The sequence below is a fragment of the Hypanus sabinus genome, chromosome 13, assembly GCF_030144855.1.
Source record: "Hypanus sabinus isolate sHypSab1 chromosome 13, sHypSab1.hap1, whole genome shotgun sequence".
Classification (NCBI taxonomy): domain Eukaryota; kingdom Metazoa; phylum Chordata; class Chondrichthyes; order Myliobatiformes; family Dasyatidae; genus Hypanus; species Hypanus sabinus.
In genome coordinates, this window is record NC_082718.1 from 31,865,554 (window position 1) to 31,880,474 (window position 14,921).

The 14,921-nt window shown below is 43.3% G+C and overlaps 1 protein-coding gene across 4 annotated transcripts in view; it reads left to right on the top strand.

Annotated features, from left to right (window-relative positions):
- The window catches only part of frmd4a (FERM domain containing 4A), a 359,939-nt gene that overhangs the window by 239,610 nt on the left and 105,408 nt on the right, over nt 1-14,921 (top strand). For all 4 annotated transcript variants that reach the window (XM_059987419.1, XM_059987418.1, XM_059987420.1 and 1 more), the window contains one exon: nt 13,841-13,924. In XM_059987419.1, coding sequence (XP_059843402.1) covers nt 13,841-13,924 — 84 coding nt within the window. The remainder of the gene's footprint in view (nt 1-13,840; nt 13,925-14,921) is intronic.

Genomic DNA, 14,921 nt, shown 5'->3' on the forward strand with positions numbered 1-14,921 from the left:
GCAGGCTGGACTCAATCAGCGGAATGGCCTAATTTTACTCCTGCGTCTTTAACAGTTTACTGATCAGATAATTGATTAAAGGGTAAGTTAACGGCCAGATCCTGGGAAGTGAGGGTTGATGTGGGAAGAAGGCTGCAGTTTCCAGATGTGGTGCACACAACCCTCTGCCCGGACATTGTATTGTGGTCAACTAGAGACTGGAAAATAATTCTGGTGCCGTGGGTGGAGGGATGGGAAGAGGCCCACGAGAGGGCTGGTGAGAGTACACTCAATGTCAGCAGGACCAAGGAGCTGATTATTGACTTCAGGAGGAGGAAACCAGAGATCCATGAACCAGTCCTCCTCAGAGGATCAGAAGTGGGAATGGTCAGCAACTTTAAATTCTTCCGTGTTGTCATTTCAGAGGATATGTTCTGTCCACATGTAAGTGCAATTACAAAGAAAACACAGCAACGCCTGAACTTAGAAGTTTGTGAAGATTTGGCATGACATCTAAACTTTGACAAACTTCTATAGAAGTATGGTGGAGAATATATTGACATCACAGCCTGGTATAGAAACACCAGTACCCTTGAATGGAAAGCCCTACAAAAAGTAATGGATACAGGCCAGTCCATCACAGGTAAAGCCCTCCCAGCTGTTGAGCACACCTACATGGAGTGCTGTTGCAGTTAAGTAGTATCCATCATTAGGGACCCCCCACCGCCCAGGTCATGCTCACTTCTCGCGACTGTCATCAGGAATAAGGTACAGGAGCCTCAGAACCGAAACAACCAGGTTCAGAAATGGTTATTACCCCCTCAACCATCAGACTCTTGAAACAAAAGTGGTAAATTCACTCAAGTCATCATTGAACTCCCACAACCTATGAATGCACTTTCAGGGACTCTTCATCTCATGTTCATGATGTTTATTGCTTATTTATATTTTTCTGCACAAGTTTGTTGTCTTTTGCAGATTGGTTGTTTGTCCGTCCTGTTGGATGCAGTCTTTCGTTGTGTTTCTATTGTGTTTCTTAATTTACTGAGTATGCCTGCAAGAAAATGGATCTCAGAGTTATATATGGTGACTTGTATGTACTTTGATAATAAATTTACTTTGAACAAAGGGCAGAAGATAATGGAATCTGATATGAGAGAAAGGTTGTAATGGAATAAAAGGGAAGGTAATGGAGAAACTCAGCAGGTCAGGCAGCATCTTGGAGGGGCATTCGACCTTTCATCCAGATGAAAGGTCTGGATTTGAAACCTCGACTGGCCATTTCCCCTTTGACTTGATCAGTTCCTCCAGCATCTCTCAAAATGCTGGATTATCTCAGCAGGACAGGCAGCATCTATAGAAAAGAGTACAGTCAACATTTCGGGCCAGAACCTCCAGCAGGACTGGAGAAAGAAAGGCAAGGAAATGCTTGGATTTCAAGCATCTGCAGATTTACTCTTGCTTTGTGTGTTGATCTCCCACATCCATCTGAGAGAACAGACAAGGCCCTGCCTTATTACCTCATCTACAAGATGGATTGTTTCACAAAGTTTGTAAACTTGGCTAACTCCATGGTGGGCTCTAGCCATTGAGGGTGATTCCTTAAAAAGACAGGATCCATCATTAAGGACCCTTATCACCCGAGGCATGCCCTCTTCTCATTGCTCCCATCAGAAGGGAGGTACAGGAGCCTGAAGTGTTTCAAGAACAGCTTCTTCCCCTCTGCCATGGGATTTCTGAACAGACCATAAACACTATCTCACTATTTTTGCATTTCTTACTTGCTTTTTTAATGTATGTTTCTTATTGCAACTTGTACTATATTTTATGTCTTGCACTGTACTGCTGCTGCAAAACAACAGATTTCAGGACATACGTCAACGATAATAAACCTGATTCTGATTCAGATTTTCTCCGTGCTGTACACAAGGTCAGTCTAGGTTTTCTAGATTAATTTGGGCTGAAAACTTCCCTTCCCAGCATCTGCAGGTTCTTGTGTCTTCATGTTGGGAAGTACTGAGGTAGTGCAACTCTCTCCCTTTTCACTCTGCATGAAAAAATTACTCGTGCTTTGCGTGACAAAATGATCTTTAGAAACAAAAGGACTGGCTGGCTTTGTCCTTGCGACAAACTGGCATTTAAATCCGAGATTGAATCTCAGTGAATGAATCAAGTGGCAGAACACAATCAGATCAAAGGTCGTTTTAACAAATTGCACAGAAAGAGACTGATTGAAACAAAGCTCCACTTCGAAACCACTTTCTACTTTTAATTAAATACTGGAATGTAGCTTGTAAACATTGAAAAAATTCACTAAGAAATGAGGGAAACTAAATTAAAGGGAAACAAGGATTCCAGCCAAGACTGTTAATTGAAAATCAGGCACGATTGCAGTGAAAGGGACAACTACCTCTGTGTGATCTCCTGCTGTAGTACCTCTGCCCAGCTCAGACTCAGAATCCTAGTTTATTATTGCTGACTTAAAATGACGTAAAATTTGTTGCTTTATAGCTGCAGTGCAGTCCAAAGATGCAAAAATTACCATATTAAAATATAATTCTGCAAAACAAGGTGCAAAACGAAACAGAAAAGCAAGGTATTCATGGGCTCAATGTCCATTCAGAAACCAGATGGCAGAGGGGAAGATTCTGTTTCTGAATTGTTGAGTGGGTTTTCAAGCCCCTGTACTTCCTCCCTGATGGTAATCTGGGGGAATTCATTACCACAGATGGCTGTGGAAGCCAAGTCATCGGGTATATTGAAAGTGGAGGTTCTTGGATAATAAGGGCATCAAAGATTACAGGGAGTAGACAGAAGAGTGGAGTTGACGGGGATAATACGTTCAAGTTCAAGTTTAATTGTCAATTCACCAATAAACATGAATTCCTCTGGGACCAACACTGAACCAACACTCACACACTGTACTTACAGCACATATAATTATGACAGCAGAAATACATACAGACACAAAGAAATAATATAGCCCAAATCCCTGAGTCGCATGAGAACAAGCACACAGCAATCCTCATCACCATGTACCGTATCAGCCATGGCCGAGTTGCTCGATGGACTGAATGGCCTAATTCTGCTCCTCTGTGTTATAGATAGGGTTGTTAGAGATGGAGTTAATAAGGCAGTACATCTTGAAGATATCCTCTAATCTCAACAGAAAAGTACCAACATTATCTGATGTGAGGACCTGTGTCTTCCAGGAAGTCTGCGGTCCTCTGGATGTGAAGCTAAATATGTTAACATGCTCAACACTTACACAAGCAGACACACACATGCAGATGTAGACATATAGATGTTTGTACAACTACACAATCCTAAACGGTATTATATCATGGAAACAGGCCCTTCAGTCAGTCCTGCCCATTATACTCCCCACATTCCCATCAGCTCCCCACCTCTAGATTCCACCACTCATCTACACACTGGGGACTATTTACTACAGCCATTTAACCCAGTGACTTGCACGATCTTGGAATGTGAGAGGAAACCAGGGCAACTGGAGGATAACCTGGGCTCGCTGCTAAGAGATGTAGTTTGCAGAATGAAGTGACTGAGACTTTTTGTCTGTATAAGCCAAACACAGTGGGTATTGGTGGCCAAACCTTGCTGCAGAGAGTGAAGTAAGGTATATACAGTATAACCTCCCTGTAGTGAGTACCTGTAGATATCCACATAGGATTTAAAGTCTTCACTGAGATATAGATACATCCTGCACCCAGAGGAAACCTACATGGAGAACATGTAAACTTCTTACAGGCAGAGGCAGGATTTGAACCCAGGTCATCTGTATTGTAAAGCATTGTATTAACCACTACACTACCATACTGCCCACATTTTGAGTTTAGAGTTTTGTGGACAGAGAACTCAATGCCATCACAAAGTGTGTACGTGCATACATGTAAAGATTAAAGATCTTTTAAAGAGTAGCTTTATATGTCACATACATTGAAAAATACAGTGAAATGCAGTGTTTGAATCAAAGCAAATCATCACGGATTGTGCTGGGGGCAGCCTGCAAGTGTTGCCACGCTTCCTGTGCCAACATAGTACGCACACAACTCACTGACCCTAAGCATACATCTTGGAATGTGGAGGAGACCCATGCCGTCACGGAGCGATCATACAAACTACTTACAGGCAGTAGTGGGAATTGAACCCTGATCAGTGGTTGCTGGAGCTGTAAAGCTTTGTGCTAACTGTTACGCTACTATGCCATATCTGTGTGTCTTGTTTCTGTGTGTGGAGTTTTACATGTACAGAGTTTGTACATTTCACTGTGTGTTTACAGTGAGCCCTATCCAAAATACTATCTCAGTATAGAGAGATTATACTGTATCCACCTACTCATCAAGGAATACTACCAGAAATTTATCATTGATTTTAAGAAGACTAGGATATAAAACCAAGGATGCAATGCTGAGACTTTATAATACATTGGTCAGAACGTACTTGGAGTATTATAAGCAGTTTTGGGCCCCTTATCTAAGAAAAGATTTGCTGGCATTGGAGAGGGTCCAAAGGAGATTCATAAGAATGATTCTGGGAATGCAAAAGTGAATGTATAAAGGGTGTTTGATGTCTCTTGGCTTGAAATCGTTGGGGTTTAGAAGAATTAAGGGGATCTCTGAAACTTATCAAACATTAAAAGGTCCAGATAGAGTGGATATGGAGTGAATGTTTCCTCTAGTGGGAGAGTCTACGATCAGATAGCACAGCCTCAACATAGATAGATGTCCATTTGAAACGGGGTGAGCAGGCATTTCTTTAGCATGAGGGTGGTGAATCTGTGGAATTCATTGCCACATATGGCTGTGGAGGCCGGATTATTGGGTATATTTAAAGTGTTGATGGATTCTGGATTAGTCAGGGTGTCAAAGTTTACAGGGAGAAGGCAGGAGAATCAGGTTGAGAGGGATGGTAAATAACCCATGATGGAATGACAGCAGCCTTGATGGGCCAAATAGCCTAATTCTGCTCCTATGTCTTTTGGCCTTAATGGTCTTACAAACAGCTTTGGAACGGTCATGCTGCTGTGCTAGAATGCTGAGGTCGGCAATAAACCTCTCAGGCCCTGGGCAGCGACTATCCATCACAACATACTAACACAAATGCACATATACATGCAACAATGTAGTTGGTTGAAGCCTTTAGTAGGTTTTCTGCTGGTAGATGTTTGCCGAAGGCTTGTGCCAAGTTCACGTGTTTGCAGGGTCTTTACTTTCAAGTGCCAGGCAAAAACAATGTTTATTGAGATACCGTGTCAAATAGGCTCTCTGGCTCTTCGAGACACTTCGTCCAGCAACCTCCTAGACTAATCACAGGAGAATTTACAATAACCGGTTAATCTACTAACCTACTAACTGTCTTTAGACCGTGAGAAGAAATTGGAGCAAACGCATGCATTCCACTGGGAGGATGGACAAACTCCTTATAGAGGATGCAGGGACTGAACTCTAAGCTCTGGTACCCTGAGCTGTAAATAAGTCATGCTTACCACTAGCTATCGTGACACCACAACACAAGCTGAAAGATGTAAACTGTGGTGTAGGACTGAGAGCAGAGAACAGTAACGTAGATGGTGTACGAGTCCAACCCTGTCATTAGTTCCATCCTCAACTTCTTATTACCATTCTGTTTTTAGTCACTAGATTCCCAATATCCTGCTTCCTGTATTTATAGAAATCCCCAAAACCCAGCAGTTTTCCCATCGATTAGACCCTGAGGAATTCAATCCAGATAAATATATTTCGCAGTTATATCACTGTGAGGAAAGCTGTGCTAGTGGTGAGTGGGGCAGTCGTTACATATCAACTGAGGCAGGATTGTCCCCGGCATTTGGTAACTGTTAATCAATTTATTATTGTCACACAGTGAAAATCTTAGTTTTGTATCCCTATCCATTCACGTCAGTGCATTGAGCTACTGTAGCACAAGGGAAAGTAACTAGAATGCCACGGTGGCACTGTTACAGTTCAGAGTTCAATTCCAGTGTCCTCTGTAAGAAATTTGTATGTTCTTCCTGCATGCGTGTGGGTTTCCTCCGGGTGCTCCAGTTTCCTCCCACAGTCCAAAGGCCGCAGTTAGTAGGGTCATTGTAACTTGTGCCATGATTAGGCTGGGGTTAAAGCGGTGGATTGCTCAGTGGGCTGGAAGGGCCTGTTCTGTGCTGTGTATCTAAATATGAAAAAAAGAATGCAGAATAGGTTTACAGTTACCTAGTAAGTATGGTGCAGGTGCAAGATGATAACGGGAGATTGAGAGGTCAAGAGTATATTGTATATGAACACCATTCAATAGACTTATTCAATAGGACAAATATGTACTTTCTTTTTATTTTGAGGGTTAGGGATTTCGAGATTAAGGGCAGCAATTTAAGGTGAGAGGAGTGAGATTCACTAGGCACTTGAGGGCTAACATTTTCACAGAGGATGGTCAATATATGTAATGATGTGCCAAAGAAAGAGGCTGAGGCAGGTACAGTAACAACATTTAAAAGGCACTTGCACAGTACTGTATTTGTCAATGTGGAGGGGAGAGTGAGTGTGGCAGGAACAAATGATTGTCAAGGGCAGAGCACTGCAAGAAGGGTGTGGGATAGATGGCAGAGGAGTACCACCAGGGGTGGAGGGGTGGTGTGGGTGCAGACACACCCATCCCTGAGACAAAGTCATTTGATTCCAAACAATTGGTTTATTGATCATTACAGAATACCTCTCTGCTGCTTCCCATTCCTTCCCCTTTTCCCATCCATGATTCCCCTCTCCCTGCCCCTTTCTCACTCTCAGTCCACAATGGAGACCCATTTCAGAATCAGGTTTATCATCTCTCACATATATAATGAAATTTGTTTTCTTTTGTAGCAGCAGTACAGTGCAATACATAAAATTACTACAGCAGTGTGCTAAAGTCTTGGGCATCCTAGCTACATACTGTGTACGTGCTTAAGAGTTTTGCACAGTACTGTAGATTGTGAGGTCAAAAGTACAATTTATCATACTAGTTGGATAGTCTTATAACAGTGGGTCGAAGCTGTCCTTGCAGATTTATGGTACATCCTTTGTGGCTTTCATACCTTCTGCCTGATGGGGGAAAGTGGGGATGGTGAAGAGTAAAGAGAATGCCTGGCTTGGGTAGGGTCTTCGATTTTTTAAATATTTTATCGAGATATGACACGGAATAAGCACTTCCAGCCCTTTGAGCTGCACCGTCCAGCAACCCCCTGATTTAACCTTGGCCTAATCATGGGGCAATTTATAATGACCAATTAACCTACTGACCGGTGCATCTTTGGATTGTGAGAGGGAACCGGAGCACCCAGAGTCAACACTCACAGTCACACAGAGAGAGTCCAAACTCCTTGCAGGCAGCAGTGGGAATTGAACCCGGTCCGCCGGTACTGTAAAGTGTTGTGCTAACCACTATGCTATTATGCTCACTGCTTTACAAAGACAGAAGTGTAGACAGAGATGATTCTTGGCCCACTGAGTCCCACACGCACATTGCTTGTTGCCAACACATCCATTTACTTCTACATCTATTGCCCTTTGAGTGGAAACGTTCCAAACAGCACATCTTTCTAAAAGAAAACAATATTGCAGCAACTGTGTCTTATTATAACAGCTTCTCATCTTTCAAAATGCTGGAGGAACTCAGCAGGTCAGGCAGCATCTGTGAAGAATCTCAGCCAGAAGCATTGACTCTTTATTCCTTTCCATGAATGCTGCCTGACCTGCTGAGTTCCTCCAGCATTTTATGAGCGTTGCTCTGGATTTCCAGCATCTGCAGAATTTTGTGTTTTCTCATTTTTCAGAGTTCCTCTTCACTATAAATTCTGTCACAAGAGCAAACATGCTGTCTACAACCATCTTATCAGAATGCCTCCAGATCTTGTACAATTACTTTATGCCTTATTATTATTGCAAAATATGATTCCTATTTATTGTTATAAATAATCTGGTATTATTATGGATCTAGTATTCCATTGATTTGATTTCTTGAAAATAATATCTATGTCAAGTAACAATCATAGTTTTGCCAATTCTTCTGCAATTATTTTTGCCCGTAACTCATTCCAAGCTGTTAGTGCAGTTCCTGTTCAGTCATTAATATTTCAGATTGCAGTAGACGAATTGCCATCAATCGGAAATTATGGACATACAATGAGCAGCTAAAGTGCTCGAAACCTGATTTTCACTTCCACCCATTGCTCTGAAATATTCCCAGGAGTGTGCGGTTTTTCCAAAGGCTAAATATATCAGTAATACCTTGCAGAAAATTGTTCGGTTAATATGTCTAGTCAGGAAGGACATCCACCCCCTCCCCAGTACGCAGAGTTTCCTGTATCACACTGTTCTTCATGGCCCCTCCACTATCTTTCAACGATACTGATTCCACTGTTTTCTGTGTGAACGAAGATGCGTTCCAGTGTTGCTGGAGGCTGTCATTATAAGATAGAGTTTTCAGGAAAAAAAGACAGTAGGAAATCCTCTTTCTCCATAAACTCATGAAATGATACAGCATGAATCAGGCCCTTCAGCCCCCCTTGTCAATGCCAGCCATCAAATATCTGAGTAGACTAGATCCTGTTGCAGCGTTCTGAGTCGAAAAGCTGATGATTCCTGACCTCCCATAGAGTCCTCCTTAGGTCACACAACCATATTCAAAAACAGTTAATACCCTTCAATCATCAGGCTTCTGAACCAGTGTGGATAACTTCACTCACCTCAACTCTGAATTGATTCTACAGCCTATGCAGTCATTTTCAAGGACTCCACCATTCATATTCTTGATTCTATTTATTTATTGCTTGTGTATTTGCACAGTTTGCTGCCTTTTGCACGTTGGTTGTCTGCCACTCTTTCTTTGTGTGTAGTTTTTCATTGATTCTATTGTATTTCCTTGTTCTAGTGTGAATGCCTACAAGAAAATGAGTCTTAAGGTAGTAGATGGTGACATATGTGTTTTTTGATAATACATTCGCTTTGATCATTAGTTGCTGCTTAACCCACTGAGTTCCTCCAGCAGATTGTCTGTTGATCTATTGACCTTATTTCCAATTACAAGCACTTGGTTAGTAGCCGTCTATACCTGGGATATTCAAGTGCTGGTCCGGAATCTCCTTAAATGTTGTGACAGTCTCTGCTCATCATCCCTCCAGGCCATGAGACTATAAGACATAGGTGCAGCATTAGGCCATTCAGCCCATCGAGTCTGCTCTGCCAACATGACTGATTTATTATCCCTCTCAGCCCCATTTTCCTGCCTTCTCCCCATAAGCTTTGACGCCCTGACTCATCAAGAACCTATCAACCTCTGCTTTAAATATACCAAATGACTTGGCCTCCACAGCCGTCTGTGGCAATGAATTCCATAGATCAACCACACTCTGGCTCAAGAAATTCCTTCTCATTGCTGTTCTACGGAGTCATCCTTCTATTCTGAGGCTGTGCCCTCTTCTCCTAGACCAAGAGCTCACAATCTGGAATCCACAGACCCCTTACTTGGTGTAGGTCCATGGCATAAAAAGCATTGGGGAACCCCTGTTCTAGACACTCCCATCATCAGTAGCAGCATCTCTGGATGTAGTTTGAAGGAAGTAGCTATCACACTAGATTTACCAGGTTGCTGTAAAAGTCCTTTGAATTCACATTAAGGATAATATTTTACATATTTAACCAATTGTCCTACATGTAATTCTAGTAGTAGAAGCAGTTAGCACAACGCTTTACAGCGCCAACAACTCTGGTTCAGTTCTGCAGCTGTCTGTAAGGAGTTTGTGCATTCTCCCTGTGGCTGTGTGTATTTCCTCTGGGTGTGCTGCTTTCTTCCCACATTTCAAAAACATTCGGGTTAGAGTTAGTAAGTTGTGGGCACGCTGTTAATGCTGGTGACACTTGTGGGCTGCCCATAGCACATCCTCAGGCTCTGTTGGTTGATGACACATTTCCCTATATGTTTCAATGTACATGTGACAAATGAAGCTAATTGTTTAATCTTTAAAACATTACAGCATAGGACAGGCCCTTAGGCCCAAGGTATTGTGTTTACTGTTTACCTGTACCGTGCACTTCGAATTATATTTTATTAACTTATTTATGTGCTGTGTGTATGTACCTATATGTGTTTGTATAATGTTTGTCTATATCTATGCACACAAATGCAATGAACTTGAACTTATGCTTGATTTTAAACATCCTAAGGAAGGGTTCCCAACCTAGGGTCCACAGACCCCTCTGTTAATGGTAGGGGTCCATGGCAGAAAAAGAAGTTGGGAACTCCTGTAAAGCAACTGAGGAAAAAGACGCTCAAACATCTTGCAGTGATGAAAAAAATAATGGAAGAGAAAGGGACGTTGGGAATGGTGAGGGTAGAGCGCTATGGGAGGGATGTGGAACAGATGGCAGAGAAGAAATGCCAGGGGCTGGGGGTGACGCAGTGCAGGCTCACCCAGCCCTGAGACACCAGGCAAGGTCATTTGACTCCAAACAATTAGTTTATTGTCCATTGCAGAATGTTGCTTCCCACCCCTCCTCTCTCCCTTCCCCTTTTCCCAACTATAACTCCCCTCTCCCTGCTCCCTTCCCACTCTCAGTCCACAATAGAGACCCATATCAGAATCAGGTTTAACATCACTCACATATGTCATGAATTTCTTTTGTGGCACTAATACAGTTCAATACATAAAATTACTACAGTGCTGTGCAAAAGTCTTGGGCATCCTAGCTAGAAATAAGTGTCTTAAGACTTTTGCACAGTACTGTGTGGTTGAATGATAATTAAACTTGAACTAAACTCTCAGTCCACTTGACAATAATATGGTGGAATCTGCTAGCAGAGGAAGCTGGAGAGTGGAGCCAGATCAGGAAGGGATGATGGATAAATGGGAACAGTGAGAGAGGGAGGGAGACAAAAAGACAAAAATAAATTTATTATCTACGTAGATACGTGTATGTCACCGTTTTCAGGAAAATAAAGAAATACGATGGAATTTATAAGAAAATAGGCATAAACAAAAACTGTCCAAAAAAGCTAACATGCAAAAGAAAACCAAATAAGCAAATAAAAGCAAATAAGTAATTAATACTGAAAATGTGAGTTGTTAGGCATTGAAAGTGAGTCTGTAAGTTGTGGAATCAGTTCAGAGTTGGGCTGAGTGAAGTTATCCATACTGGTTCAAGGGACTGATGATGGAAGGATAATAATAACTGTTCCTAAACTTCGTTGTGTGGGATCTAAAGTTCCTGCACCATCTTATCCTCCTGGGATAGGGGTCCCAGTGGGTGGAGTGTGTGAGTGATGGCAAATGGAACCGTGTAAGATTCAGGAGGAATGTAAGTGGGATCTTTCTGATGCAGAGCATGGTTCCGATCAGAAATAAGCTGTCTGTAGAGGTTGAATACAAGGGCTTCAAATGGGGATTGGAAGTTTTTGGGGAAGTTGAAGTTTTTACTGCCATGGACATATGTACCCAGGGTAATAATACCATGGAAATTAGCTGTTTGCAGCAGCAACACAGTACTTTACAAACCTGATTAATAAAAGTTAACATAAATTGTTGTGGTTAGTGCTTTACACTATTGCAGCACCAGTGTCCTGTGTTCGATTTCCACTGCTGCCTATAAGGAGTTTATACGTTCTCCCTGGGTTTCCTCTGGGTGCTCCGGTTTACTCCCCATTCCAAAGACATACCAGTCGGTAGGTTAATTGTGCGTAATTGGGCAGCACAGGCCTATTGGACCAGAAGGATATTTATCTCTGTATGTGGGTGAAAGGGGATCCTTAACTACAGATACCTCCTTCCCAAGATGTCACCTTTTGTAGGTGCCCTTGATGGAGGGGAGAGCTCTAATCATGATGGAACTGTCTTGAGTCTAGCACTCTCTGTAGCCTCTGGCTACCCTCTGCATTGGAGTTTCCACACCAAGCTGTGATGCAGCCAGACAAAATGCTTTCCACTGTGGCTGATGGGATCTGCCACTGGCTTAACAGGCCAAGTCACCTCGCTTTACACCATATTACTTCTGTGATTCTGTGATCACTTCTCTCAAAGCTCTTTGGTGCACTTTGTTACCTCAGAACTAGTAAAAGTAAGTTAAAAGGTCAGCACATCATCATGGGCCGAAGGGCCTGTGCTGTTCCATCCTAATTTATTTATTTAGAGATGTGCGTGGAACAAGCCCTTCTGGCCCAACGAGCTGCACTGCCCAGCACCCTACTGATTTAACCTACTAACCAGTACGTCTTTGGACTGTGGGAGGAAACCCAGGCGATTCACGGAAAGGACGTACAGGCTTCTTACTGAGGTCACCGGAATTCCAAACTCCAAACTCCGACCTGTAATAGCTTCACACTAACCGCTAAGCCATCATGGCGTCAAATCTAACTGCACTGTGTAAATGTATCTCTTTAGATCTGGCCACTTTGGCCGATTCTGAGCTGCCTTCCTTTAGAACTTCTGGGGAACTCGGCACGGAGACTGGTGAATCCCTGGGTTCAGCCCTGCGTTACTTGTGTATACAAAGGCAGCAGCCTGCGGCTTAAACAGCTGCCTGCAGAGCAAAGTATAAACAACTCACGCGGATGACAGCCCGATTAGATTTCAGTCCTTAAAGCAACAGCCAGAATCCAGGGCGGCTACTTTTCATCGGGGTCACTAATCACAGCCGAGTCCTGCCATGATCAAATTTCACCTTGCACAACTTACACATTATTCTGGAAGGAGGTTAAGGAGTTCAGCAATATGAATATGTTTGATGAATATTTGTGAATGTGGGGCTTTTTCAGAGTTTAGACGGTGGCTGTGTGTGTGGAGATGAGACTTCAAACAGGTTACGACTGTGTAGAAGACACAAGCTCTGTTGATAGAGAACAACAGAGTTTCAGAGTCCTGTTTGAAACTGTGAGGCCTGTTCAAATCCAGAGCAATATACACAACACATTAGAGGAACTCAGCAGGTCAGGCAGCATCTATGGAAACGAGTTAACAATTGCCACTTTGGGCCAAGGCCCTTCATCAGGACTGGAAATGCCAGAGTAAGAAGGTGGGGGAGGGGAAGAAGTACAAGCTCGAAGGTAGGTGGGGGGATGGAGTAAATAAGCTGAGGGGGTGATAGGTGGAAAGGGCTGGAGAAAAAAGAATCTGATAGGAGAAGGGATGTGGACCATGGGAGAAAGGGAGGGTGAAGGGGCACCAAATGGAGGTGATGGGAAGAGGTTAGAGGGGGTGGGGTGCTGAGTACTGTACAAATCCAGTCTCTTTTCACAAAGCCTTGGGATATAAAGAAATCGTGACTTTGTAAATTGTGGCCCAGACAAAGTCATCTTTGTGCCTGCAAACAGTCGTGGTTTTAAACTGTTGCAGAAACTGTGCCCGTTCCTCCCGGCCCTGGCTTACTGAGAATTCGATCCCCCTATCCCCCTTTCAAAGCCACATTCCATTCACTGAGCAAGCCCCCCCCCCCCCACCCCCGGGTGGAACATTCTCCCCAGGTCTCCAGATCACCCCAAGGGACATCATTTGCTGAATCATTCCCAAGCAAGATAAGAAAATGCCTTTGTTGGATCGGTCCCAGCCAGCTGTATGGAGGAAGTGGGGTGGGGTGGGGGGGGGGGTGAAATCTGTTCTTGACCACACAGTGTGTGAGAGACACAGCAATTTTTTCTCAATTAAAGAAATATGCTATTGAAGATTCTTTAAACCGCACTTGAAGTGATGCTTGCTGTAAACTGTTCCTATTTGACTAAAAGGGAACATATGTGGGCTTTCAATATGCTCCATCTGTCCTCGTCCAAGCACCACAGATCATGGTTTCGGTATAAACTTGATATCCTTTCCAATGTTTTGTTTCAGCAATGAAGTAACAAGAGCTGATCTAAAGAAACTTCCAGTACTCCCAACCCAGGCACTGAAGGAGCACCCATCTCTCGCATACTGGTAAGCACCCATCTCTTGCCCACTGGTATTCAGCCGTCTCTCCCCCGCTGGTATTCAGCCGTCTCTCCCCCGCTGGTATTCAGCCGTCTCTCCCCCGCTGGTATTCAGCCGTCTCTCCCCCGCTGGTATTCAGCCGTCTCTCCCCCGCTGGTATTCATCCGTCTCTCCCCGTTGGTATTCACCCGTCTCTTGCCCACTGGTAATCATCTGTCTCTCCCCTGGTGGTAAACACCCATCTCTCACTTGTAATCATCAGCAACTTCCTTCAGTCTGATGGCTGTCACTTTAACCAAATCTTCTCATGTTGTGGAGTTACACCAACATGACTGTCAAGCGTGACTTTTTTTCTCTTTTTGCACTCTTTATCCCTCTCCCTCCTCATTTAAGACACTCTTAAATAGGCACATGGATGACAGAAAAATGAAGGGCTATGTGGGAAGGGAGGGGAAGATTAGATTGATCTTAGAAAAGGTTAAAAGGTCAGCACAACAACATGGGTTAAAGGCCTATATTGTGCTGTACTCTTCTGTGGTGCCTCCTTTGAAAACTTTCCCCTCTTTCTAACTAAAAGACGTTGGCGCTGGAAGTGTTGCACAAAGTGTTCCTCAGAATGTGTTGGCCATTGAGGCAAAAGACATATTTCTCTGTGTGTTTCAGTGTTTCAACATGGATGTGACAAAAGCCAAATTTTAATCTAAGCTTCAGCCATTCCTGCAGCTTTGTCTCCGATACCATTCTGGATTCAGTCAGACTGATATCCAGTCACTGTTCACTGGCCGCTGCAGATTATCCCCGGTGTTTACAGAAGTATGTATGGGAAATGGCAAATCCTTACCCTACTGGAGAGAAACCTGTTCAGTTGAGACATTTCCGCCAGAGCTATCAGAAATGAGAGTAGGAATTTCCCTTGAGGGCAATAGAAGGTTTCTCCTGTAGTCAGGATCATTAGTGTCCACTACATCTGTCCAAATCCTGATCTCTGCAAATAATCCAACTT